The 21,694-nt window shown below is 56.3% G+C and overlaps 7 protein-coding genes and 2 non-coding genes across 9 annotated transcripts; 4 read left to right on the top strand and 5 right to left on the bottom strand.

Moving 5' to 3' along the window:
* Positions 1-1,308: 1,308 nt before the first annotated feature.
* Positions 1,309-2,758, bottom strand: B0H64DRAFT_323708 (RNA polymerase I associated factor, A49-like protein; the record flags this gene model as incomplete). The annotated part of the gene is made up of 3 exons (XM_062800623.1): positions 1,309-2,151; positions 2,209-2,537; positions 2,605-2,758. 3 exons carry the CDS (start codon positions 2,756-2,758, stop codon positions 1,309-1,311), a joined length of 1,326 nt encoding a protein of 441 aa, XP_062659632.1.
* Positions 2,759-4,057: 1,299 nt separating this feature from the next.
* Positions 4,058-6,508, top strand: B0H64DRAFT_163855 (kinase-like domain-containing protein). Its single transcript, XM_062798643.1, has 8 exons — positions 4,058-4,428; positions 4,551-4,918; positions 4,984-5,178; positions 5,226-5,272; positions 5,327-5,614; positions 5,661-6,112; positions 6,180-6,239; positions 6,392-6,508. Exons 1-7 carry the CDS (start codon positions 4,365-4,367, stop codon positions 6,224-6,226), a joined length of 1,461 nt encoding a protein of 486 aa, XP_062659631.1. The 5' UTR covers positions 4,058-4,364; the 3' UTR covers positions 6,227-6,239; positions 6,392-6,508.
* Positions 6,436-7,726, bottom strand: B0H64DRAFT_442449 (uncharacterized protein; the record flags this gene model as incomplete). The annotated part of the gene is made up of 4 exons (XM_062806644.1): positions 6,436-6,741; positions 6,928-7,296; positions 7,375-7,574; positions 7,636-7,726. 4 exons carry the CDS (start codon positions 7,724-7,726, stop codon positions 6,436-6,438), a joined length of 966 nt encoding a protein of 321 aa, XP_062659630.1.
* Positions 7,727-7,984: 258 nt separating this feature from the next.
* On the top strand, positions 7,985-9,117 carry B0H64DRAFT_474967 (thioredoxin-like protein). The gene is made up of 5 exons (XM_062808074.1): positions 7,985-8,120; positions 8,173-8,251; positions 8,316-8,356; positions 8,411-8,897; positions 8,995-9,117. Exons 1-5 carry the CDS (start codon positions 8,081-8,083, stop codon positions 9,077-9,079), a joined length of 732 nt encoding a protein of 243 aa, XP_062659629.1. The 5' UTR covers positions 7,985-8,080; the 3' UTR covers positions 9,080-9,117.
* B0H64DRAFT_397429 (bucentaur or craniofacial development-domain-containing protein) lies at positions 9,118-10,414 on the bottom strand. The gene is made up of 2 exons (XM_062803872.1): positions 10,003-10,414; positions 9,118-9,941 (listed from the first exon to the last, which is right to left on the bottom strand). Exons 1-2 carry the CDS (start codon positions 10,326-10,328, stop codon positions 9,263-9,265), a joined length of 1,005 nt encoding a protein of 334 aa, XP_062659628.1. The 5' UTR covers positions 10,329-10,414; the 3' UTR covers positions 9,118-9,262.
* A 792-nt stretch (positions 10,415-11,206) lies between these two features.
* B0H64DRAFT_374245 (WD40-repeat-containing domain protein) lies at positions 11,207-14,501 on the top strand (the record flags this gene model as incomplete). Its single annotated transcript, XM_062802322.1, has 5 exons — positions 11,207-11,271; positions 11,405-11,711; positions 11,812-12,399; positions 12,549-12,573; positions 12,724-14,501. 5 exons carry the CDS (start codon positions 11,207-11,209, stop codon positions 14,499-14,501), a joined length of 2,763 nt encoding a protein of 920 aa, XP_062659627.1.
* A 287-nt stretch (positions 14,502-14,788) lies between these two features.
* On the bottom strand, positions 14,789-14,860 carry B0H64DRAFT_t80. Its single transcript has one exon. It is a non-coding gene; the product is annotated as a tRNA-Gly (tRNA).
* Positions 14,861-15,871: 1,011 nt separating this feature from the next.
* Positions 15,872-20,411, top strand: B0H64DRAFT_374244 (SNF2-family ATP dependent chromatin remodeling factor like protein; the record flags this gene model as incomplete). Its single annotated transcript, XM_062802321.1, has 4 exons — positions 15,872-15,964; positions 16,041-18,092; positions 18,133-20,046; positions 20,109-20,411. 4 exons carry the CDS (start codon positions 15,872-15,874, stop codon positions 20,409-20,411), a joined length of 4,362 nt encoding a protein of 1,453 aa, XP_062659626.1.
* A 1,037-nt stretch (positions 20,412-21,448) lies between these two features.
* B0H64DRAFT_t79 lies at positions 21,449-21,559 on the bottom strand. Its single transcript has one exon. It is a non-coding gene; the product is annotated as a tRNA-Thr (tRNA).
* Between the last annotated feature and the right edge of the window lie 135 nt (positions 21,560-21,694).

The following is a 21,694-nucleotide window of genomic DNA, read 5'->3' as shown; positions in this document are numbered from 1 at the left end:
AATGGTGCGCTGGGGATGATCTGCCAAGGCACGCTGAACAAGAGGGCGATCGGTGTTGGAGTCGTGGGAGGGAAGATGGAACACGGCAATGTCGTCGGCCGAATGAAAGGATGCCGCAGGCGATATACCGATCCAGAGCAACAAGTAGGAGACCCTATTCCCAATTCTTTGCGATGAAAATACGATATAGATTTGGTCCAAGGCGAAGAGGAGAGAAAACGGAGTGCACCGGAAGCACGATCGAAAGGGCGAGCGAGGGAGAGCGGTTCGCGCGTTCTTCTTGCTTCGCGCAGGCCGGTTGGCTGCGAATTCTCGGGATGCGGCCAATCATTAACGTGAGACGGCGGGTTAAAGTGGGTCACAGCGCCCCTGCAGGCAGCAACGCCTCATGACCACCTCCAAAAGTTCGCAATTCACGACCGACGAGTTCAGTCACGGCGACCGCGTCGCGAACGACAATTAGCGATTGTAAAGCCATGATGCACAAAAACGCAAGGCAAATGCTCTCATAGAGCGTACACGGTTGTGGTGCTTTTGGTTATCATATTTGCAACTCCCGCGACCCAAAGGTTGAACCGGCGCTTTCGTAATTCATTATCGCAAACCCATCTCGAAAACGCGCTCCAAGCGCATCGCGAACGTGGTGATCGCGAAATACTAATGGCGTCATGGTGTGCGATTTGACTGACGGCGGGCGGGCGGGCTGTGGAGAGCCAAGTTTCCACGTGGTTGATGCGGCTCAAGGTGCCGCTGACCAGGGGGGGTTGGGGATCACAACCCGGCTTCCGATCAGCCCTACGGCCCCGGCCGGAGCGGTCCCCGTTAGGTTGCCTGCCGTGGTAAGTGCGAAGCTGGTGGGCGGCTGGCGTGCAGGGTTGGATCGCTGTGCTGGCCGCGCAAGTTGCTTGGTTGCTGGTCTCAGACGAGGGGCTCGGAGGGGATGTTTGCAACCTCGGAGCCCCGCTCACTTTGAGCAGTGTTTGAAGTTCTCACTTTTGCGAGGCAGTTCAGGTTTACATAATACGTGAGCCGGGAAAGAAGTCGGCGTGGTTTGATACTGCGATTTCATGCCTTTCGTGATTTGCCTAGCCATCAAGTTGCAGGAAGCTCGGTTGTCTCAGATCATTGGTTATTCTGCGAGGTCCGGTTTTGGACGGGTGGCCCACCATTCCCCTTCCAGCGTCGAACCTATGAGGCTTGCGCATTGGCAGGCCCAATCAAGGGCACCAACGAGCTCAGTCATTGTACGTACATAGAACAGCACTACGTTCTTACTTGTAAGAAAGCTGCAATACTCATCAAACCCCCTCATCTTCGTTTTGCTGGCTGCCGCATCTTCGGAAACTGCAGTGGTAGGGCGAGCTTGGCGAGGTGGTTGACCTTGTCACCCATCTTCGACTGCTTGACCCGAGCACCGATCTCCAAGAAGTACTGGTTCAGCTGCTTCTGCTCCAGTTTCAGATCCTCCCTCAAATCCAGAGTGTTGACCTCAAAGTTGTCGATAATGCTTGCAAAAACACAGCAGTGCGTCATGAGCAAGTCAATATGCGCCTTGCGCATCACTCCACTGTCCGAGAACTTGCGACGAATGTTCTCGATCACCATCTCGGGGGCTGGCGCAAGTGCCTCCCGCAGGTCGTCTCTCCTCGCTATGCTCTTGGTGCCGCGCTCCCTGCCTTGTTTGGTTGTCGTCCAAAAGGTGATAACCCAAAGGAGATAACGCAGGAGCTTCAGCCTCTGTACGTCGTCCTCGTTGCCAGCCACACGAACAATACGGTGTGCGACGAAGCGAGCAGGGACCTGCACCGCTTCCAAATTCCTGACTTGTTCTTGCCAATCCATAACCGGAATCGCATTGAGCACCTCAGCGCCAATGATTTCTGCCGGGACATAGACGTCTTGAATCTCGTCTGCGTCGAAGTTGCCCCGCGGTACAGGTCGGGCCAGGTCGACAGCGGCCTGCAGCTCCTCGCGGGTTGACATATGCTGACTGGAGTCTCGGATGGTGTACACAAGCGCGCGGTCGTTGTCGCCTAGCTTGCCGCGCGAATTGGCAGCGAGCTCAGCATTCTCTGCAACCGCTTGGATCGCCTTCTTTGCTTTCTTTGTGCCAAAGGTTTCGCCCAGTTCCATCTTCATCTCCGAGTGCGTCTGCAAAGCCGTCAGTGTTGAGTTCAAACCATATTCAACGCCAAATCCAAGTCGTACCGGTTTGCCACTGGACACTTCCATCGCTTCCGTTGGCGCTTGCTTCGACCGGACTGTCCCGCGAACCACCATCTTTTTGGCTTGGATGACTTCTACCTCCCCGGTCTGCGGATCGATGACGGCAAGGAAGTGGTTGAGTAGTGTATCCACGCTCTTCAACCTCTCCTCCCGAGCGGTATAATCTACGGTCCTGTGCGACGAGGAGTGCAGTGCCATCTCGGAAGGCGGAGGTGGGGCGCTGCCCTTTCGCCGCTTTACAGCGGGCTGTTCGTCTTTTTCGTAAACATTGAATGGAAAGGTGTCGGGGAGAGAGATTCCGGGCGTAAGGGCTATATTGAGAGTTAGGGTTTGTGTTCTCTATTTGTGAAAAGCCAGGACTGTTGGGGGGAGCCTCACCTACTACAGGAGGAGACACCTGCGGCTTTCGCAATTTGGTAACCGAGAAAGAAGGCGCGACGGCCTGTTGTGCCTCTCGAAACTCGACCTTCTTCTTTGTCGCATGTGCATCGTCCTCCGGCCTCCTCCGCTTTTTCATTGCTGAGCCCGGCATCGTGTTTGGTTGGTGAATCTGTGAAGATGACGTCTCGAGATCGCAATCATCCGGCCCGTTGCGTTTCTTAGTCGAGGAGGGCGCCCCTGGCAACTTTTTTTTTCTGCCCGCGACTGGACCCGCTCTTACCTGACCGCCAGGGCCCCAAGGTGCATCCCCCACACAACCCAACACCCCCACCATTTCCATCAGAGCTCCAGACGGGAACCAAACGCACACGACAAGTGGAAATTCTTACTCGAGGTAACGAAACAAGAAAAATCAAGGGACAGGGCAGATTACATGATTCAATGACCGAGCATATTTGTAATTGTGTCGAAATGAATCGGTTTCAGCAACGGCGTTTCCGTTACCCAGCTTCGAGCTGTCGGGAGAAAGCTCCAGCCGAGGTCCCAAGGTGCAAACAGTCGGCCGGGAAATACAATACCAACATGGTACCGAATACATACAACATGTAGCTGTAAAAACATCCGCATCCAGTTGAGGCACACAAGACGACAGGTCACGAAGGTAATGGGGGAGCACATGATGCACCATGATATCGAAGCCAAGCGTCGTCAATTCCTGCAAATCATGATTCCGGATTCGCAATCCTATCGAGGCATAGCTTGCCCGAGTCCCGCTAAACGCCTTTGTCCAGCTCAACCTTCATTGACGGGCAACCAATCATTACCATAACTCATGATACCACCGAACCGCTCCGTGCCTTGCATCCCAGCCAGTTGTCAAAGTGCCTTGCCGTAAACGGAAGGCAGGATGTTGAAAGTCCACGGGTTGCCGAGGCTTCTTGGGCCGCTTGGGTACGGACGGCGTCAAACAGTGGGGAAGCGTTCGAGGCGACCGTCGGTGCAGTCGCAGTGCTCAACCCGCTGGGTGACCAACTTGATGTCGGGGACTGGTTGAGGTCGAGTAGATTTGGGCATTTATTTGCTTGGGAGCTGTCAGCACCAATGCAACCGACTCCCACCATGGTGGCGAAACTTACGATCTCGCTCTCATCTTTCTTCTCTTGCGCTTGAGGCGGCGAACGCGCTTCTTTCTCCACTTCGCTCTCATCGTGACTATTCGGGGTCAGTATGAGACAGGAAGTGTCTTTGTTGAGGGTGTACCTACATTTGACTTCTTGATGAGAATTGGCGTGATGGTTGTAGAAAAAGAATAAGCTCGATTTTCGGGAGGGGAAGTAGACTTAAACTAGGGCAGAGGGCAAGCAGCCCTGTGGGGTAAGTCAGGTGACGCAGCTTGCACCAAGCAAGTCGTGCCTTGGCCCAAGCTCCTTCCATGACGTTCCAGCTTGCTTGATGTGGGGCATCCACCAGAGCTTCAACTTCACGCGAAAAAGAAAACAAAACTTGCCCGTAGCTGCGCTCCTTCCTCGACTGTTGGATTTATCCCCAATCACTGAATTAAGTGTCCAGAAGGCTAGCTGCCTGAGGTTTTGCTTGAAAATTTGGTCAGGAAAATATTGGAAGTTGTAGGCAACAGACATGATGTGGTAGTTTTGCCTCATCCAGAATGTCAATTCTAAGTCTGATCAACCTCCATTCATCACTCAATGTACCATCCAACCGCTGCTTTAACCAGATAAATTTTGACTGTCATATCTATGTCGTCGTCGCCGATTGGGAAAGTGGCGTGGGAGGATAGGAGCAAAGATCCCCCAAATGGAGGTAAGAATCATCACCAGGAACGGATTGAGTTCGATCTCCCTCGGCCTGCGCCGCCAGGCCTGCACCGACAATCCGAGACCCATGGCCCAGCCTGCCGTAACCATCTAACGCACGCAATTTAGGTTTATTTCTGATTTTCCCAAACAAGACGGTCCTCGTTGGCCGGGATGAGAACAGAAACCACGTCGCATTCGCAGACCTTGTGGTCTCAAGGTGCCATTTGGAAATCTTCTCCGTCGTCGTTGATGAACAATATGGCCACCCGCCCCTTGTCTTTGTGCGTGATCGCGGATCCTCGAATGGGACTGCTGTGAATGGCCAGCTCATTGGAAGGGGAGCTGGGCTTTCCCCGTCAAGGTTGCTCGAAGATGGAGATACGATCACTGTTGGAGCGCACCCTCATCTGAGGCTCGGGTATACCCTGCTAATGAACTCGTGTAACTGGAGACATTCGTACGCCCTCACTCAACTCCAGCGCCGGGAAATCGAGGTAAGAGATATTTTTCTTGACAAACATAGGCTTTTTATTGTCCCCCGCCCTAACATGGACCGTAGATGTTCAAGGACCGATACGTAGTCACCGATCGCACCATTGGTGATGGTGCTCATGCCATTGTCTTTCTGGCCGCAGATGTGGAAACTGGACAGCATGTCGTCTGTAAAGTCCACGACATCAGCAGATACTCCCGAACATCCAAGGAAGTAGAGAGGATTCGCCAAGAGGCATCGTTATTGAGCACACTGGACCACGTATGGATACAATGGAATCATCTTGACCAAACCTTCTGACCATCTAGCCAAACATACTTCCTATCAAGGCTGCATTTGAGACAGAGCAGACGATGTACGTCACCCCTGGACGCCACGGCCGAGCGTTCAAGAGCTAATTCTCCAGTAGATATGTGATCACGGAACTAGCGACAGGCGGAGATCTCTACTCGCTGCTTCTGAGATACAACAAATTAAACGAGTGGGCGATCCGATCTATTATGCGGCAAGTTCTCCGAGGGGTCGCCTACATCCACAGCAAAGGCGTCGCACACCGAGACATAAAGCTTGAGAACATCCTGTGCGGTGTGACACCGCAGGTGCCGTATCGCATCATGCTCTCAGACTTTGGGGACTCGGGCATTGCCGGCCCCGGGAGATTGAAATCCAAGGTCGGGACTCGGTTCTATCGACCACCGTAAGCCACACCACAACCTCGGAGAGCCCAATCTGACCATCTACAGTGAATGTGATGTTCCGAACCAAGGCCACGGTTTATCAGTCGACATCTGGGCAGTGGGCATGCTGTCGCTGCAACTGATTCTTGGGTATGAGGAGCTTCCAGGTCTCGACTCTGTGGTTTTCAAGAGCCAAGGGGAAGTCGACACGTACCTGAGCACCATCTTTGCTGTTCTCGGGCCCCAAGGCTCGATTTCTGAAGCTGGCCAGAGCTTTATCTGCGGCTGTCTGGCTTATGACAGCAATAGAAGACCAACAGCACGCCAGGCCTTCTACCACAGATGGTTGCAAAACCCGGAAAGTGATAGGAAGATGTTCAAGCGGCTGGAGGCTGACAACGCAATATCATGGAAACCTCAACAAGTCAAGTTCCCGGTGATTGAGGACCTGACGACCATGCCGCTCGGGGGCGACGAAGGTGGAGGCATTGCCAGCAAAAGACAGATGGCTCTACAAGGCACGGCTTCACCGCACTTCATAGCCAGCGAGCGCACGCGGGCTGACCAAGATGACGGCAATCGCAGCCAAGAAAGCATGTCAGCACAGCGCCGCCAACCGCATTGGAGCTTAGGCAGTCTCAAACCGTAGGGTGACATTCAACACTCAAATGGCGGGACTTCGAGGCCATCTCTTCATTGATACTTCGAACTCATGGGCCCCCAGTGGTGTTGGAACACATCTTGCTCGCTATCTGAAAAGCAGACAGCTAACTTGAAGTTCGCAAAACTCATTGCAGAAATCTACCCTCAACTAAATACGACCCCCAGAATAGCCACCTAATTAGAGCTTCGAACTATCAGTCCTCATTCCCTCATCATCTTGCTCCTTGACCGTCAAATCCGGCAGTTCAGCCGGCATGATCCTCCTTGGCGACGTCCCCGGAACAACGGCATACTTGGAGAAGTCGGTGACACCCGCCTGTTTCCTGAGGAAGTCCTCATCTAGCTCTAGCTGGCCGTTTATTACGGATGCGGGGGCCTTGATCATGGCGAGAACCGCATCCGAGAAGATGGTGGCCTTGCGCAGGTCCCTGGCGTAAGATGCGTCTTTGCGCGTGAACTGCTCCGTCGCCGCAGATTCAATAGCCTAGACGATAACATGTCAGCTGAAGCTTCTCGCCAAGTGATAGGAAAAACCAAGCAGGGCCTGTTGCTCCTCCACCCCCTTTCACACTCTCTCACACAACCCCCCACCACCTCCCCCCGCTTCCTCATAACCTGAAAAAGAATATTGGAAAAAAGAACTCACAACAGCAGGCCACAACCCACCCACCCCCAACCCCCCCTCAGCGGTCCCCTCCCCTTCCACAACCCCCTCCCTCTCAAAATCCATCGCCAGCCCCTTCACCAAAACACTCATCGCCACCTTGCCCATCGCATACGCCGCCTTACCACGAAAGAAACGGCTGTAGATCGGCGGGCAGACCACCACAATCCGGGCCCCTCCCCCCGTGGTACGTCTCCTCTTCCTCCCTGCCTCGTCCGTCGGGTTCAGGTGCGGCAGCGCCGCCTGCACGGCCCCGTACAGGCCCTCCGGGTTGACCCGCTGCATGAGCTGGAACCGCTTCATGGGCGTGCCGGCGACGGGCGCCCACCAGATGGCGCCGGCGTTGTAGATTAGGATGTCGAGGCGGGTGTATGTCTGGTGCGGGGGGTTAGTTGTGGTGGTGGTGGTGGTGATGAGGGAGGGTTGGGGGGCTTGGAAGGGGGTGGAGGTTACCTCGACGGTTTTGGTGACTAGCTGTTGTATGCTGGCGTAGCTGGTTGTGTCGACCGGGATGGCGGTTGCTTCGCCGCCGGCGAGGGTGATTTCGCGCGCGACGGTGGTGATGGTGGAGAGAGGGGAGTTGGGGTCTGGTGGGAAGGGGGAAAACTTGGCGAGGTCGGCTTCGGGGGTGGTGGATTTGGCCGCGACGACGACTGAACGGTTATTAGTATGGTTCTGAAGGTTGGAGCTCGAGAGGGAGACTGTAATACTTACCGGCGTACCCTTCGTTAGCTAGGTCGACGGCGATCTGCCGGCCGATGCCCCGTGAAGCACCGACTACGAGAGCTACCCTGCGGGATGTCATGGTGAGTTGAGCCGGTGAAGATGAGAACGGGATGTTGTGTAAGTCGTCTATGTGATATTTGACTAGTCTCGGACGGAGGTTTGATATCATGGTGAATCCGGCTACATGATCCCGAGTGGTGGGTCAGTCCGGCAATGAGGTTAAACAATTGTGGATTAGTGATCAGCCGGAGGTCGCAAGGCCGGAGCCCCCCCCGCCGGGGGCGGTGCCGATGTGGGGCTGCCGAGGTTCTCCTCTTCCGGGCCCCTGCATGAGACATCCGGGATGAGGACCACACTTCTTTGATAAGGCTTAGAGATTATGGTCAGGAATGACACCATTCTGTCTCTGTTTTGCGAGTTATTTACTTATTGAATGAAAATGGGCGGCAAAATTGACTGTTATCTGGACATTGGTGAAAGCCCTTTTCTCACATGGAACGATCCAGGGGGACTAACACGCCATAGCGTCCCTCTACAGCTACCTCGTATTTCTCGAACTCCAAAAGAACAGCGACCTCCTCGCCTCTCACAATGTAGAAGTCGAGTCCGTCACCCCCCTTTGCCCCTTTCCAACCACCCCATCACCAACTATCTAACATCAACCACAGATACCACCCCGTCCTCCTCGGCGCCATAAACGCCGGTTCCGGTACCTACGCCCCCTCCCTTCTCAATAAACTAACCCCCCTCACAAAACAAACAGGCAACCGCCCCCCCTGGACCCTCCCCGCCAAAGCGTCCTACGGCATGCATGACGCCCGGCGCTCCATCGCGCGGCACACCCCGCCGCCCGCCATCTCCTTCCCGCCCGACATGATGAAATCCGGCATGACCGTCGCGCCGCTGCGCTGCCTGCACTACATCAAACGCCACCACCCGCGCGCTACCTTCCTCGCCGCGCTGCACCACCTGTTCCAGGCGTTCTGGGCGCCGCCCAACGCGGATTTGACGACGCTTGCCGGGGTGGGGGCGGCGTTGAGGGGTGTGCCGGTAAGTGGGGGGTCGTCGTCGTTGTTGTTGTTTACGGAGGGGGAGGTTGACGAGGTGCTGGCGGCGGCGGGGACGGAGGAGATGAAGGGGCTGTTGAAGAAGACGACGCAGGAGGCGTTGGAGAAGGGGGCGTTTGGGGCGCCGTGGTTGTGGGTTCGGGATGGGCGCGGGAGGGAGGAGCCGTTTTTTGGGAGTGATCGGTGAGTTCTTTTTTTCTTTCTTTCTGTCTTTTTTTATTTTTCTTTTTTGGGAGGGGTTTGGTCTGGTTGTTAGGAGGTACTGATTAACATGTGGCAGGTTCCATTTTGTGTATAAGTTCTTGGGATTGCCATACACGGATGTCACGCTGCTGCCGGCAGGCGGGGAGAAGGGGAAGCTTTGAAACGTTGTGCCGAGTTGCGCTCTGGGTTTTAAGAGTTGAGGCAAGGAGTGTGCTTTGTAAACATATCAATGAACCAGTCTAATCTATAGCCCACTCGGGTATTATGTCCTTTAACGCCATTTCGGGTTCCTCCTTTTCCCTCCTACACGATACGATGTACATATTACTCGACACCAAGGACGTTCAGGTTTTGTTTGTCATCCGCAATCGCCTCGCCTCGTCCTCCCTAAGGGCTTCGCTCCTTGCCAAAAAGTCCTGTCGGGCGGCAAAGGAGTGCTTCGACTTGCCCGCCAGTTCGAGTTCGTCCTTGATACCCTCCCGATCCACGAACCCGGCCCAGTCCATCCTACTTTTTTCCACCGTGTTCAGTTTCTTAGCATCCGTCTCCTTGGCTAGCTCACGCGCTCGCAGGCGATCAGACATGCCCAGGTTTAGGTCCGATCGATAGGAACTGCTCTCGGCTGCGACAGGCTCAAACCTGGAACGAAATGCCTTTCTTGGCATGCGTTTCCGCGTGGGAGAGGAATCGCCATCTGGGGGAGTCGAGTCGCTGCCGCCGTTTTCGGCGAGGTACAACTTGGCCTCGGCCGAATCACGGGGGACTAGCTTCTCTTCGGTGTGGACTTTGCCGGCGAAGTTGTAGGTTCGTTTTATGCGAATAAGATCGGACTGTTCGGGTTTCTCGAGGACTGGTTTGGGCTTGGGCTGCGACGAAGGCTTAGGAAGTTCTACTTTAGGTTGTGTTGATGTCGATTCTTGCGGGTTTCGGCCTCCTCCCGACTCGAGAGTCATTTGTGCCCATAGCGCATCCACGTCGATTGTAACGGGGCCGCTTGCGACCTCTGCTCGTTTTTCGGCTTTCCTTTGGATAGAGAATAATGTGAGTAAGGTGATTCGCGGCGTTACAGAGCTGGACTACATACTCGGCCGCACGCATTCTACGCGTCTTGATCAACCCTCCTTCACCTCCTTCATCCTCGCCCTCTTTTTCATCTTTACGTTTGGACTTCTTCTGCCGTTTTTTACCCTTTTCAATTATTGCCTCGTCCCCGGAATTCTCGAAACCCGCATCATCCTCCACGGTATCATTGGCACCCTCGCGACTTCGTTTCCCTTGGGCCGGCTTTTCGGTTTCAGTGGGCTCGTCGTCATCCGAGGCAGAAGACGCTTCCGCAGGGGCATCATCGGGCGCAAAATCGGAGTCTTCTTCTGAGACGTAGTCTGTTTCGTTCAATGGCGCTGCCGACATCTTGAGGCATAGAGTTTCTAATCGTACTGCCTATTTCAACAACGCCGGGAGAAGGTTCCGAGAATCGAAGAGAGGTGGGTCGTGTTGGAGAAGGCAGAATAAAAGTGGATCAGAGCGTGGAGTGGCGCGAAGTTGTCAACTCCACCTGCCGTGCTGCCCCGCCCCCGCTCGGCTCCGCGTTGTCGGCGCACACCACAACACGGACAATCGAGTCTTACCAGGTTCAGCGAGTCCATCGAGCCCGCAGCTGTGTGGGATAAATTCGTGCATGTGTCCCATGCCGTAGTGAATTCGGATAGATGTTAAAATGAGCCCCAAGACGGGCCCGAAGCACTATCTCGGCCCCCGTCTACACCCTCTTCGGCCGAAGATTACTGTGTACGAGGTACGGAGTCACAACACACACCCCTTGAATTACCGACGGCAAGCCAAGCATCCTGGCACGGCCGGGTCCCGTCTTCCATGGCGTCAAAAAAACCAATTTACCCACGGCTGCCTTCCGGCTGACCTCCGGCCCTACCAACCGGGCTCGCGGGTCCAGAGGGGGTCGCTATCACCCATCAGGAAACCGACGGCGCCGTTATCCCCGGGGAACGCATCCGATATCCAATGAGATGCCGCTGGTTAAACCACATTTCCTCCCCCGCACCTCGGAGATACCGTGGGTGGGTGTATTACACGTGTGCGACGATCACGAGGCATCGTTGAAGCCCGGTCGAAGCCCGATCAAAAGCCTGAGTCGGTGGCTGGAACGTCTATAAAAGGGAGGCTTGATGCTGCGGCCAGAGGGAGAAAGTCATAACCAGGGAAACAAACACCTTACTTAGCCCCGATATTGTTGGTACCGTGTAATCTGTGTTGAACCCAAGATCATCATCATGTCGTCCACATCCGTTCTTACCCCCGAAGAGAAGGAACACTTCCTCACCCACGGGTGGGTCAAGTAAGCCTAGTCTCGGTACCAAACCTTTCTTCACACCTTTGGAGATACTTTACCTTCACCCTTCCTCTCCTCCCTGCTATACACACCCCCTACCTCACCCCCTTCCAGGACCCCATCTCTGACCCCCACCCAGGATCCCCAATGCCTTCACCAAGGAACAAGCCGATAGCGTCAACGCCAATGTCTGGACCCGGCTGGGCATGGACCCGAACGACCGGTCCACCTGGACGCGGCTGCGCACCAACATGCCCGGCCACAACAAGTTCGACCCCGCCGAGTTTGCGCCGCGCGCCTGGGCGGCCATCTGCGAGCTCTGCGGCGGCGAGGACCGCGTCGATCCCGGGTCGAGGGAGTGGCGCGACTCGCTCATCGTCAACCTGGGCGACGAGAAGCACGGCGGCAAGCCCGTCCCGCCGCAGGACCTGCCCGAGTGGCATGTGGTAAGTGAAACCTGAGGGTCTCCCTTTACAATCCTACACCACCCGGTGCTCCCCGAATGGCTTCACTAGGTAGTGAGTGAGGGCTAACCCTTCCGGACAGGACGGCGATTTCTTCGTCCACTACCTCGACAGCCGCGAGCAAGGGCTGCTGGTAACGCCTCTGTTCACGGACATCGTGTCCAACGGCGGCGCGACGGTCATCTGCCCGGAGGCGATCCCCAAGATCGCCAAGCACCTGTACGAGCACCCGGAGGGCGTGTCGCCGCGCATGGTGCCGCGCGGGCAGCAGGGGTTCGAGACGGGGCAGCACAAGGACCTGAGCTTCTTCTGCAACGTGGCCAAGAGCTGTGACAACTTCGTCGAGGCCACGGGCCAGGTCGGCGACGTGTACCTGATGCACCCGCTCATGCTGCACGCGCCCTCGAGCAACGCGCTGCGCAAGGTCCGCATCATCATCAACCCGGCCGTGTCGCTCAAGGAGGAGCACTGCTTCGACCGCGAGGATGGGAATTACAGCCTGGTCGAGCAGTTCACGATGCGCTCGCTGGGCAAGGAGAGGCTGAGCGGGTGGAAGGCCACGGGTCCGAGGGAGAAGGTCGTCCCGGCGCGTCTGCAGATGCAGGAACAGATGAAGCAGGAGGAGCTGAAGAGACTGGCCGACTTGAAGGCCAAGGAGGAACAGAAAACTGTCAGTGCGGCCGCTTAAATGGTTGGTCGTGATGTAGTTAGTACCTGTGTCAAGTTAGTTGTCGACCTACTTAGATTGCCAGATTATTGATCAGTTCAACACTTTGGCCAATTGACCAAAAGTAACGACTGTGTGTAAATGTTGTGGAGGTTGAGTACCTCCGTAGCCAGCAAGGTTCCTGAGATGCCAAGCATAAAAGTGATCCCCCCTGTGCTCCGCTGTGTGAGAGTGGAGCAGCCAAGACCTGGCGGCGGGAGCGGCTTCGATAAGTTCGATTTCCAAACTGCATGTCACATCATCCTGTCACTCACCAACACAAAATAGCCTTTAAGATGAGCGACAGCGACAGTGACGACTACCGGGTTGAGGCGCCCGTACTCGCCCACGATGACCCCATGCGGGCCTTCATACCCAAGTCATTCGGCAAGACAACGAAAGAGGCAAACATCGCCGCGCAAATCGAGCAGACGAGGAGACAACCCGACAAGCCAGCGCCACAAAAACAAAAACAGGTCGCTTCCGATAGCGACGACAGTAGCTCAGACGGCGATTCGGATTCCGACGATGAGGATGAGGATGAGGCCGAGAGGTTTCCGGTGACCCACGAGATGGTGCTCAAGACACACGAGCGGGCCATCACAAGCATCGCCCTGGACCCTGCCGGGTCGCGCATGCTCACCGGCTCCCTCGACGGCAACGTCAATTTCCACGATTTTGCGGCCATGACGCCCACCACACTCCGAGCCTTCAAGAGCGTCGATCCGTGGGAGACCAAGAAGTCAGCAACCTCTGACTCCCACCCGATCCAACACGTCGAGTTCAGCCGCCACTCGGGCAGCGTCTTCCTCTGCGTCACAGCGCACCCCCAAGCGAAGATCATGTCAAGGGATGGAGGCGTGGTGACGGAATTTGTGAAGGGCGACATGTACCTCCGGGACATGAATAACACTAAGGGGCATGTGGGGGAAATAACCACGGGGACATGGCACCCCATAGACCCGAACCTCTGTGTAACCGCAGGTTCCGACAGCACGCTGAGGATATGGGATATCAACAACAAGAGAAGCCAGAAGGATGTGATTGCGTTCAAATCCAAGGCCCCAGGCACGGCGGGGCGCACTCGAATGACAGCAGTTGCGTGGGGAGCCTCCGCACAGGGTACTACTCCCGTCCTAGTAGCCACTGCTCTGGATGGATCGCTAGTCATGTACAGCGGAAATGGCTCCTTTACGAGGCCCGCGGGGGAAATAAAGGATGCGCACCAGCCTGGCACGTGGACTGGGGGTATCGATATCAGCGCCGACGGCCGGATGGTAGTAACCCGCGGCGGTGACGGGCTGATCAAGCTCTGGGACACGCGCAAGTTCAAGCAGCCGCTGGTGAAGATCGACCACCCCTCGACCTCGGACCGATACCCAATGACCAACATCAAGTACTCTCCCGACTCCCGCTACATCATCACCGGCTCCGCCTCTGGCCACCTCCACATCCTCAACCCCGCCAACCTCCGGCCCGAACACGTCACCTCCATCACCCCCGGCATCCCCCTCATCACCGTCGACTGGCACGCCAAACTCAACCAGATCATCACCGGCTCTGCCAACGCGGAGACCCACGTCCTCTACCACCCTTCCCTCTCCACCCGCGGCGCCCTCGAAGTCATGTCGCGCGCGCCCAAGAAGCGCCACGTCGACGACGACCCGTCCTTCACCATGGACCAGAGCCAGCTCGGCCTCTCGGGCGACGCCATCATCACGCCGGGGGCCATGTCGGGCGCGCACAGGCGCGGCGGCGCCGGCACCGGCGGCGTCTCGGCCTCGGGCCGAACGTCGCGCGACCCCTACCGGCCGCAGGTGCAGCAGATCACGCCCTTCATGCGCAGCCAGCCCGACGAGAAGCACATCGAGGAGAACATCCCGCTTAGCCGCATGCTGCACGAGGACCCGCGCGAGGCCCTGCTCAAGTACGCCGAGGTGGCCAAGAAGGATCCGGTGTTTACGGGCGCTTGGGCGAAGACGCAGCCTGTTACGCAATATGCGGATTTGAGCGATGGGGAGGAGGCGGGTGGGGAGGGGAGGGAGGCTAAGAGGGTTAAGAGGTGAAGTGGTAAAAAGGGTAAAAGGTGGTTGGTTGGGTTAATGGCATTTTGTGGCGTTGAGAGAGGGAGCGTCTCTGTTTTAGAAGATTATCTTATTGTTTTCTTTCGGGCGGGGGAATTGATACCAGGCATTGGATGCCTCTACAGAGCTTGGCGAAACATGTCTGCTTTGCCTAAAACAGGTGAGCGGCCGACGTGATATCCCCCAAAACACAGACACCAAGAAATCGAAGGGATTGACATGGAGAGTGGGAAAAAAGAGGAAAAAGAAAACTCGAAGTTATTCAACTATGCGCCAAGAGGGAATCGAACCCCCCCCTCAACCTTGGAAGGGTTGAATCCTAACCACTAGACCATTGGCGCTGACTGAGCTTACGGTGCTACAAGTACCCGTCCCTCCCTTTACCAAGGGCTATTGTTGGAAGAGAGTGGGGCGAACAAAGAGACTTGACTGGGGGGCTTCACAGAACAATAATCACAGGATTGAATTCCAACCGTAACATGTTTGTTGGCCTCTGAGCGAGCTTTTGCAAGCTTATTGAGCCTGCTTCAACGTAACTATTTGTTCAACAATGCAAGGTGCCAGTGCTCAATTCAGCTTTCCTGCAATTGTGAGAGAATCCTCGAGACGACCAGCGTCTCATTGGCTGGTTTACGCCACCCGGTGCCCGGCGTTTTGCCGCAAAAGGGCAGGGGGCAAATGGTTAGATAATCCGGGCTCATATTTTCGCGTGCAGTTTGCAGCACAGCCCGGACCAGGCATCGCCGCGCCATTCAATCTTGTCGGCTCGCTCTGCCTCAACCTCCATCCATCAAAGGGCGACGTGCGCGCATCCAAAAAATCACCAATCTGCCTGCGACGCATCGAGGCTATCTCGATATCGCCGACCAAAAACGCGCCAATCCCCACATTCCATCGGGCAACCACACAACCCCAGCTGTCTTTGGCTGTCTTTCACTTTTTTCACTTCGCCGATCCGCCCTCTTCTCTTTTCCTTTCCTCTTCCCCCCCCACACAGCACGTCGCCATCCAGGCGCGGCTGAACATCCCCAAAAACCATCCACCTTGCGCTCGTCCCAAGCGACGCGACAGCCCTTGTCTACATTTGCGCCCACCCCAGGTCGCTGTCCACATCCGCGTTTGCATCGGCCCTCGCCTGCATCGCTGCCATCGCTTAATTGCCAACATTGTTTTTCGACGCGACAGGCTCCAGCATTCCGCCCTCCGTTCGCCAGTGCGCCGCGTCGACCATCCCTACCGGGTTCCACAACCCCTCGATTGCGACCACCCGGCCTTCAGATATGCCCAGATATTCCCTTTCCAAATAAAATAATTGATACCCAGTTGGCATACCCAACATCACTGCCATCATCATGGCTAGTGTGCAGGTGCCGCCTGCGGTGCAGCACCCGGGCTCCGCCATCCCGGCCGGCATGACCCAACAGCAAGCACAGGAGATCTACTTGGTCCGTCATTCCCCTTCCCCTGAATCCCTTCTGGCGTCACCCGGCCCGCCTGGCATTCTTTCTAACCCCCCAGTAGAGATTCCAGCAAATGAAAAAGCAGGGCATTCCCAGCACCGACCCCGAGTTCATCAAGACCCAGTCCATCCTTGCCGCCCTCCAGCGCCAGAGCGAATTGCGGAAGCAGCAGATACAGATGCAACAGATGCAACAGCAGCAGCAACAGCACCAGGCCATGCAAAATGGTGCGAACGGTGTTGCCAACGGAACTCAACCTGCTCGTCCCGCGCAGCCCACCGCAGCGCAGACGACAATGGCCCCCTCCACAACCTCACTCGGGGCGTCTGCTCTGCCAGCAACCTCAGGCGCCCCAACGGCTAACACGGCCGCAGGCGCGCCGGCGCAAAATCAGGCCAGCCAATTCTCACAGGCACAACTCAACCTGCTCTGGACACAAATCAAGGCTTTCAGGATGCTTGGAAAAAATGCCGGTGTCCCAGCCCAGATGCAGAAGGCCATCTTCGAGCACAGGCAACGCCGTCGTATGTCGTCGGCAAAACAAACGACGCAGTCCCCCACTACAGCTGCCCCCTCAGACGCCCCGGAACAGGATGGTGCAAAGCCTGGCACCAACGGAACAGATGCCCAAGGCGAAGCCGCATCGGTTCCCCAGCCCAAGTCGTTCAAGACAATAAAGTCTCCATACGACGGTGGGCTCGTGCGCCAGTCTATCTCGTACATGGACCACGGCCGCCGGAAGAACCGCCTCATCATTCCCGGCCTCTTCCCGACGGGCATCGACTTTGAGCAGCTGAGGGCTGACCGTGAGAAGATTGTCTTCAACCGCATGAGCGCGAGGTACTCGGAACTGAAGTCGCTTCCGGGCAACTTGGCACACTGGGATGCATCCCAGGATACCCTCGTGGCCGACGACGCGGCGAAGAGGAAAGCCATCATCGAGATGAAGAAGCTGGCCCTGTACTCTAAGCAGCGCGCTCTGAGGGACAAGGTCGGAAAGCAGATGATGCACTACGACAACTTGGCCATGACCACTAACAGGGCCGCGTACCGCCGCATGAAGAAGCAGAACGTCCGGGAAGCTCGCGTCACCGAAAAGCTCGAGAAGCAGCAGCGCGATGCCCGCGAGAACCGGGAGCGCAAAAAGCACGTCGATTTTCTGCAAGCCGTATACAACCACCGCAACGAGGTTCTCAACGCAGGTCAGGCTCAGCGCGGGAAAACGCAAAGGCTCAGTCGCCACATGTATGCTCATCACTTCAACATCGAGAAGGAGGAGCAGAAGAGGATCGAGCGGACAGCCAAGCAACGTCTGCAGGCGCTCAAAGCCAACGACGAAGAGGCGTATCTCAAGCTCCTCGACCAGGCCAAGGATACCCGTATCACTCACTTGCTCCGGCAGACCGACGGCTTCTTGCACCAGCTTGCCTCCTCCGTCCGTGCTCAACAACGGCAGGCCGCCGAACGGTATGGCGACGACGTCGAGCAGCCCGAGGAAAGCGAGGTTGAGGAGGATGAGGAAAGCAGTCGCAAGGTTGATTACTACGCTATTGCCCACCGCGTCAAGGAAGAGGTCACGGAGCAGGCCAATATCCTGGTCGGCGGTACCCTCAAGGAATACCAGATCAAGGGCCTGCAGTGGATGTTGTCGCTCTACAATAACAACCTGAACGGTATTCTTGCCGACGAAATGGGTCTCGGCAAGACGATTCAGACCATCAGCCTGATCACATACCTGATCGAGAGGAAGCATCAACATGGCCCGTACCTGGTCATCGTCCCCCTCAGCACCCTGACCAACTGGAATCTGGAGTTCGACAAGTGGGCACCTTCAGTTACCAAGGTTGTTTACAAGGGTCCCCCGAACGCCAGAAAGCTGCAGCAAGAGAAGATCCGCCAAGGCAGGTTCCAGGTCCTGCTTACGACATACGAGTACATCATCAAGGATCGTCCGCTGTTGAGCAAGATCAAGTGGTTCCACATGATCATCGACGAAGGTCACCGCATGAAGAACGCAAACTCCAAGCTGAGCGCTACCATTCAGCAATACTACAGCACCCGGTTCCGCCTGATTCTCACCGGTACCCCCGCTGCAAAACAACCTTACCGAACTGTGGGCCATGCTCAACTTTGTCCTGCCTAATATCTTCAAGTCTGTCAAGACGTTCGATGAGTGGTTCAACACGCCGTTCGCCAACACCGGCGGTCAAGACAAGATGGAGCTCACAGAAGAAGAGCAGATTCTCGTCATCCGTCGCTTGCATAAGGTGCTGCGGCCGTTCTTGCTGCGTCGTCTCAAGAAGGATGTCGAAAAAGATCTTCCCGACAAGACAGAAAAGGTCATCAAGTGCAAGTTCTCAGCCCTGCAGGCCCGCCTGTACAAGCAAATGGTTACCCACCAAAAGATTGCCGTTAGTGACGGCAGTGGAGGCAAGACGGGTGCCCGTGGCTTGAGTAACATGATCATGCAGCTGCGGAAGCTCTGCAACCATCCGTTCGTGTTCGACGAGGTCGAGAACCAGATGAACCCCGCCAACATCAGCAATGATCTCCTTTGGAGAACGGCCGGAAAGTTCGAGCTGTTGGACAGGATTCTCCCCAAGTACAAGGCGACCGGCCATCGTGTGTTGATGTTCTTCCAGATGACCGCTATTATGGACATCATGGAAGACTTCCTCCGCTTCCGTGGCATCACGTACCTCCGACTTGACGGCACCACAAAGTCTGAGGACCGGTCCGAGCTCCTCTATGAGTTCAATCGGCCGGACTCGCCGTACTTTATGTTCCTCCTCTCCACCCGTGCTGGTGGCCTGGGTCTGAACTTGCAGACGGCCGACACAGTCATCATTTACGATTCCGACTGGAATCCTCACCAGGATTTGCAAGCCCAGGATCGTGCCCATCGTATCGGTCAAAAGAACGAAGTCCGCATTCTCCGGCTTATCAGCTCAGCGTCCGTCGAGGAAAAGATTCTGGAGCGCGCTAGGTACAAACTCGACATGGATGGCAAGGTCATTCAGGCTGGTCGCTTCGACAACAAGTCCTCGGAAACAGATCGTGATGCCATGCTCAGGACGCTCCTGGAAACTGCGGACATGGCAGAGTCGGGCGAGCAAGAGGAGATGGATGACGAGGAACTAAACTTGATCCTCGCCCGAACGGACGACGAACTTACCGTGTTCCAGAAGCTGGATGACGAGAGGATGCGTGATCCCGTCTACGGCACTGGCCCTGGCTGCAAGGCTGTTTCACGTCTCATGATCGAGGACGAACTCCCGGACATTTATTTGAACGAGGGCAATCCGGTCGAAGAGGAGGTTGAAACCATCCTGGGCCGTGGAGCCCGTGAGCGTACCAAGGTTAAGTACGACGATGGGCTCACGGAGGAGCAGTGGCTCATGGCTGTTGACGACGACGACGATTCTCCCGAGGCGGCTGCCGCGCGGAAGGCCGCCCGCAAGCAGAAGCGCGAGGTCAACAAGCTCAAGCGAAAGGGCGTCGGGGGTGCGTCGCTGGAGAACTCGCCAGTCCCCAGTCGCGCCAGTACCGAGGAGGTCGAGACGCCTGTCAAGAAGCGCGGCCGCAAGCCGGGCAGCAAGAACCAGGAGAAGCGCAAGGCCGAGGAGGGCGACGAGGAGCCCCCCGCCAAGAAGCGCCGTGGACCGCAGGGGCGTCCAAAGGCGATCGGCTCAAACGGTCCCGACAACCGCCTGGCACCAGACGTGCGCGATAAGCTGCAGAAGAGCCTGCGGCGCATCTTCGACGGGCTGATGAACTTCGAGGTGGACGATGACGAGCCGCAGGAGAACCCCGACGGTGACGATGATGGGCCGCCAAAGCGCCTCATCATTGGACCCTTTGTCAAGCTCCCCCCCAAGCGTGACTGGGGCGATTACTACCTCATCATCGTCAACCCCATCTGTATGAACGACATCCAGAAGAAGATCAAGAAGGAGGACTACACGAGCTTGGCCGACATGCGCAGAGACATGGACCTGATGGTTGCCAACTGCCGGACGTTCAACGAGGAGAGCAGCGGCATCTGCCAGGACGTGAATCTGATCGAGGTAAGCCCCTCTACCACCCCCCTTCCAACCCAGTGCCAAACCATACTAACCCTCCGCGAAAGGCCTTCTTCCGAGCCCAATTCGAGAAAGAGCTCTCGGACAACCCGGACCTTCGCGCGCTGGAGGAGCCGTCTGCAGCGGCGGCTGCTGCTGCTTCCGCCGCTTCTGCTGGTTCGGCGACCAAGGACGGCTCGGCCGCGCCCTCGACGGCGCCGACGGACGGGACGCCGCAGCCCACGCCCAGCGGCCCGCCGACCAGGATCAAGCTGGTCTCGAATTCGGCCAGCGCCAGCGCCCCTACCTCCAACGGCGCCGGCAGCCAGGTCAATGGCGGGAGCAGCGGCGTGCAGAGCGACGAGGATTGATCTTGGGATCTTGGGGGTTCGGCGTCGCTCGCTGGTCGCACAGCCCATGCTAGGATTCTAGTTCTAGCTGCGGAATGGAACGGAAGACTCGGCGTGGGCGTGTGATGCGCCGCGGAGTGGTAGATTTGGCGGTTTATGGTTCTTTCGCTCTCGGTTTTTTGTGTGTGATTGATATGCTGGCGACTAGGCTGGGTTTGGGGAGAGGAAATTATGGGTAGGCAATGGCGTTTGCGTTTTATAATGCTTGGGCCTCTTTTCTTTTTATCGTACTGCTTGGCTCCGTCTGGGTTAGATGGATGAATCGGCTCGGAGAGGGTGAGACTTGGCGCGGGAAAGACGCGGTTAAGAAGACGGCCTGGATGAGTGGATGGCTCGATGGATGGCTCGATGGATGGATGGATGGGCGGACGAAAGAGAGCATCGCCTGTTTTTTTTGGTCTTTGCCTGGGTCGGTCAAGATCTAACCGTTGACCGAGAGGAATTGGCGGGCTCGGCTTGGCTCAGGAAACGGGGGTTGGCTGGGGATAAACCTGGAGCTGAGATGAGGGATGGGTGATGGATCATGTTTGAGTACTACATATTCTTTGTGTTTGTTTTTAACATACATACATACTTAACTATTCTTGGCCGTGCTTTCGTTGCAGTGTGCATTAGGTGTGGGAGTGGTCGATGCAGCGGTGGCAGTTGGGGGTGATGCAAATTACCTGGTTGCTTGTACATAGTTATGCATCTTGTTCAACCGAATGCCGTCGAGGATGGCTAGTGGTTTGACTGCAACCCCCCATTCTGTTCCACCTACCATCAGAATGCGTCACCAACGACAGCTATGTCCTTCTAAACTCTGCAACTCCTACCCTGATCCATCCCTTCCCATTATCAGAGACGGACAAACAACATTAACATCCCCTTACCCTTCCCGCCCATACCATCCCAAGCTGCCTTTCATCAACCCACTTCCAAACCATAACCCCAAAACCTAGCCAACCCCTCTTTCTCACCTGCCCACCACGAGAGGACAAAAAGTATGGGATACCCAATGCCTAATACAGGAATCGAACCTGTGATCTTTGCATGTCGTCTGTCGCGGCCGCGGAGGGAGGCGGAGCTTAGATACAAGTGCAACGCATTAGCCACTATGCTAATCAGGCTTGGCGTGGTTATTGGTTATGGTGGTGGTGGAGATGGGGTTGTTGTGGTGGGGAGGAGGGTGTGTGGGTGGGGGTTGGTGTTTTTTGTTCTTTCTTTTTGAGGGGCGGGTGAACGGAGTGGGGTTTTGGGTTGGG

The sequence above is a fragment of the Chaetomium fimeti genome (genome assembly GCF_033439085.1).
Source record: "Chaetomium fimeti strain CBS 168.71 chromosome Unknown B0H64scaffold_4, whole genome shotgun sequence".
NCBI lineage: Eukaryota > Fungi > Ascomycota > Sordariomycetes > Sordariales > Chaetomiaceae > Chaetomium > Chaetomium fimeti.
This window is presented reverse-complemented; position numbering and strand designations above follow the sequence as displayed.

Bases quoted from the DNA above. Each gene is read 5' to 3' on its own strand.
- B0H64DRAFT_163855 (XM_062798643.1), top strand. From the start codon at position 4,365: ATGTCGTCGTCGCCGATTGGGAAAGTGGCGTGGGAGGATAGGAGCAAA. The intron at 4,429-4,550 runs GTAAGAATCATC...CACGCAATTTAG, and splicing joins CAAAGATCCCCCAAATGGAG to GTTTATTTCTGATTTTCCCA. The intron at 5,615-5,660 runs GTAAGCCACACC...GACCATCTACAG, and splicing joins ACTCGGTTCTATCGACCACC to TGAATGTGATGTTCCGAACC.
- B0H64DRAFT_474967 (XM_062808074.1), top strand. From the start codon at position 8,081: ATGAAAATGGGCGGCAAAATTGACTGTTATCTGGACATTG. The intron at 8,252-8,315 runs GTCCGTCACCCC...CATCAACCACAG, and splicing joins TCTCACAATGTAGAAGTCGA to ATACCACCCCGTCCTCCTCG. The intron at 8,357-8,410 runs GTACCTACGCCC...CAAAACAAACAG, and splicing joins CGCCATAAACGCCGGTTCCG to GCAACCGCCCCCCCTGGACC.
- B0H64DRAFT_397429 (XM_062803872.1), bottom strand. From the start codon at position 10,328: ATGTCGGCAGCGCCATTGAACGAAACAGACTACGTCTCAGAAGAAGAC. The intron at 9,942-10,002 runs GTATGTAGTCCA...CTCTATCCAAAG, and splicing joins CGTAGAATGCGTGCGGCCGA to GAAAGCCGAAAAACGAGCAG.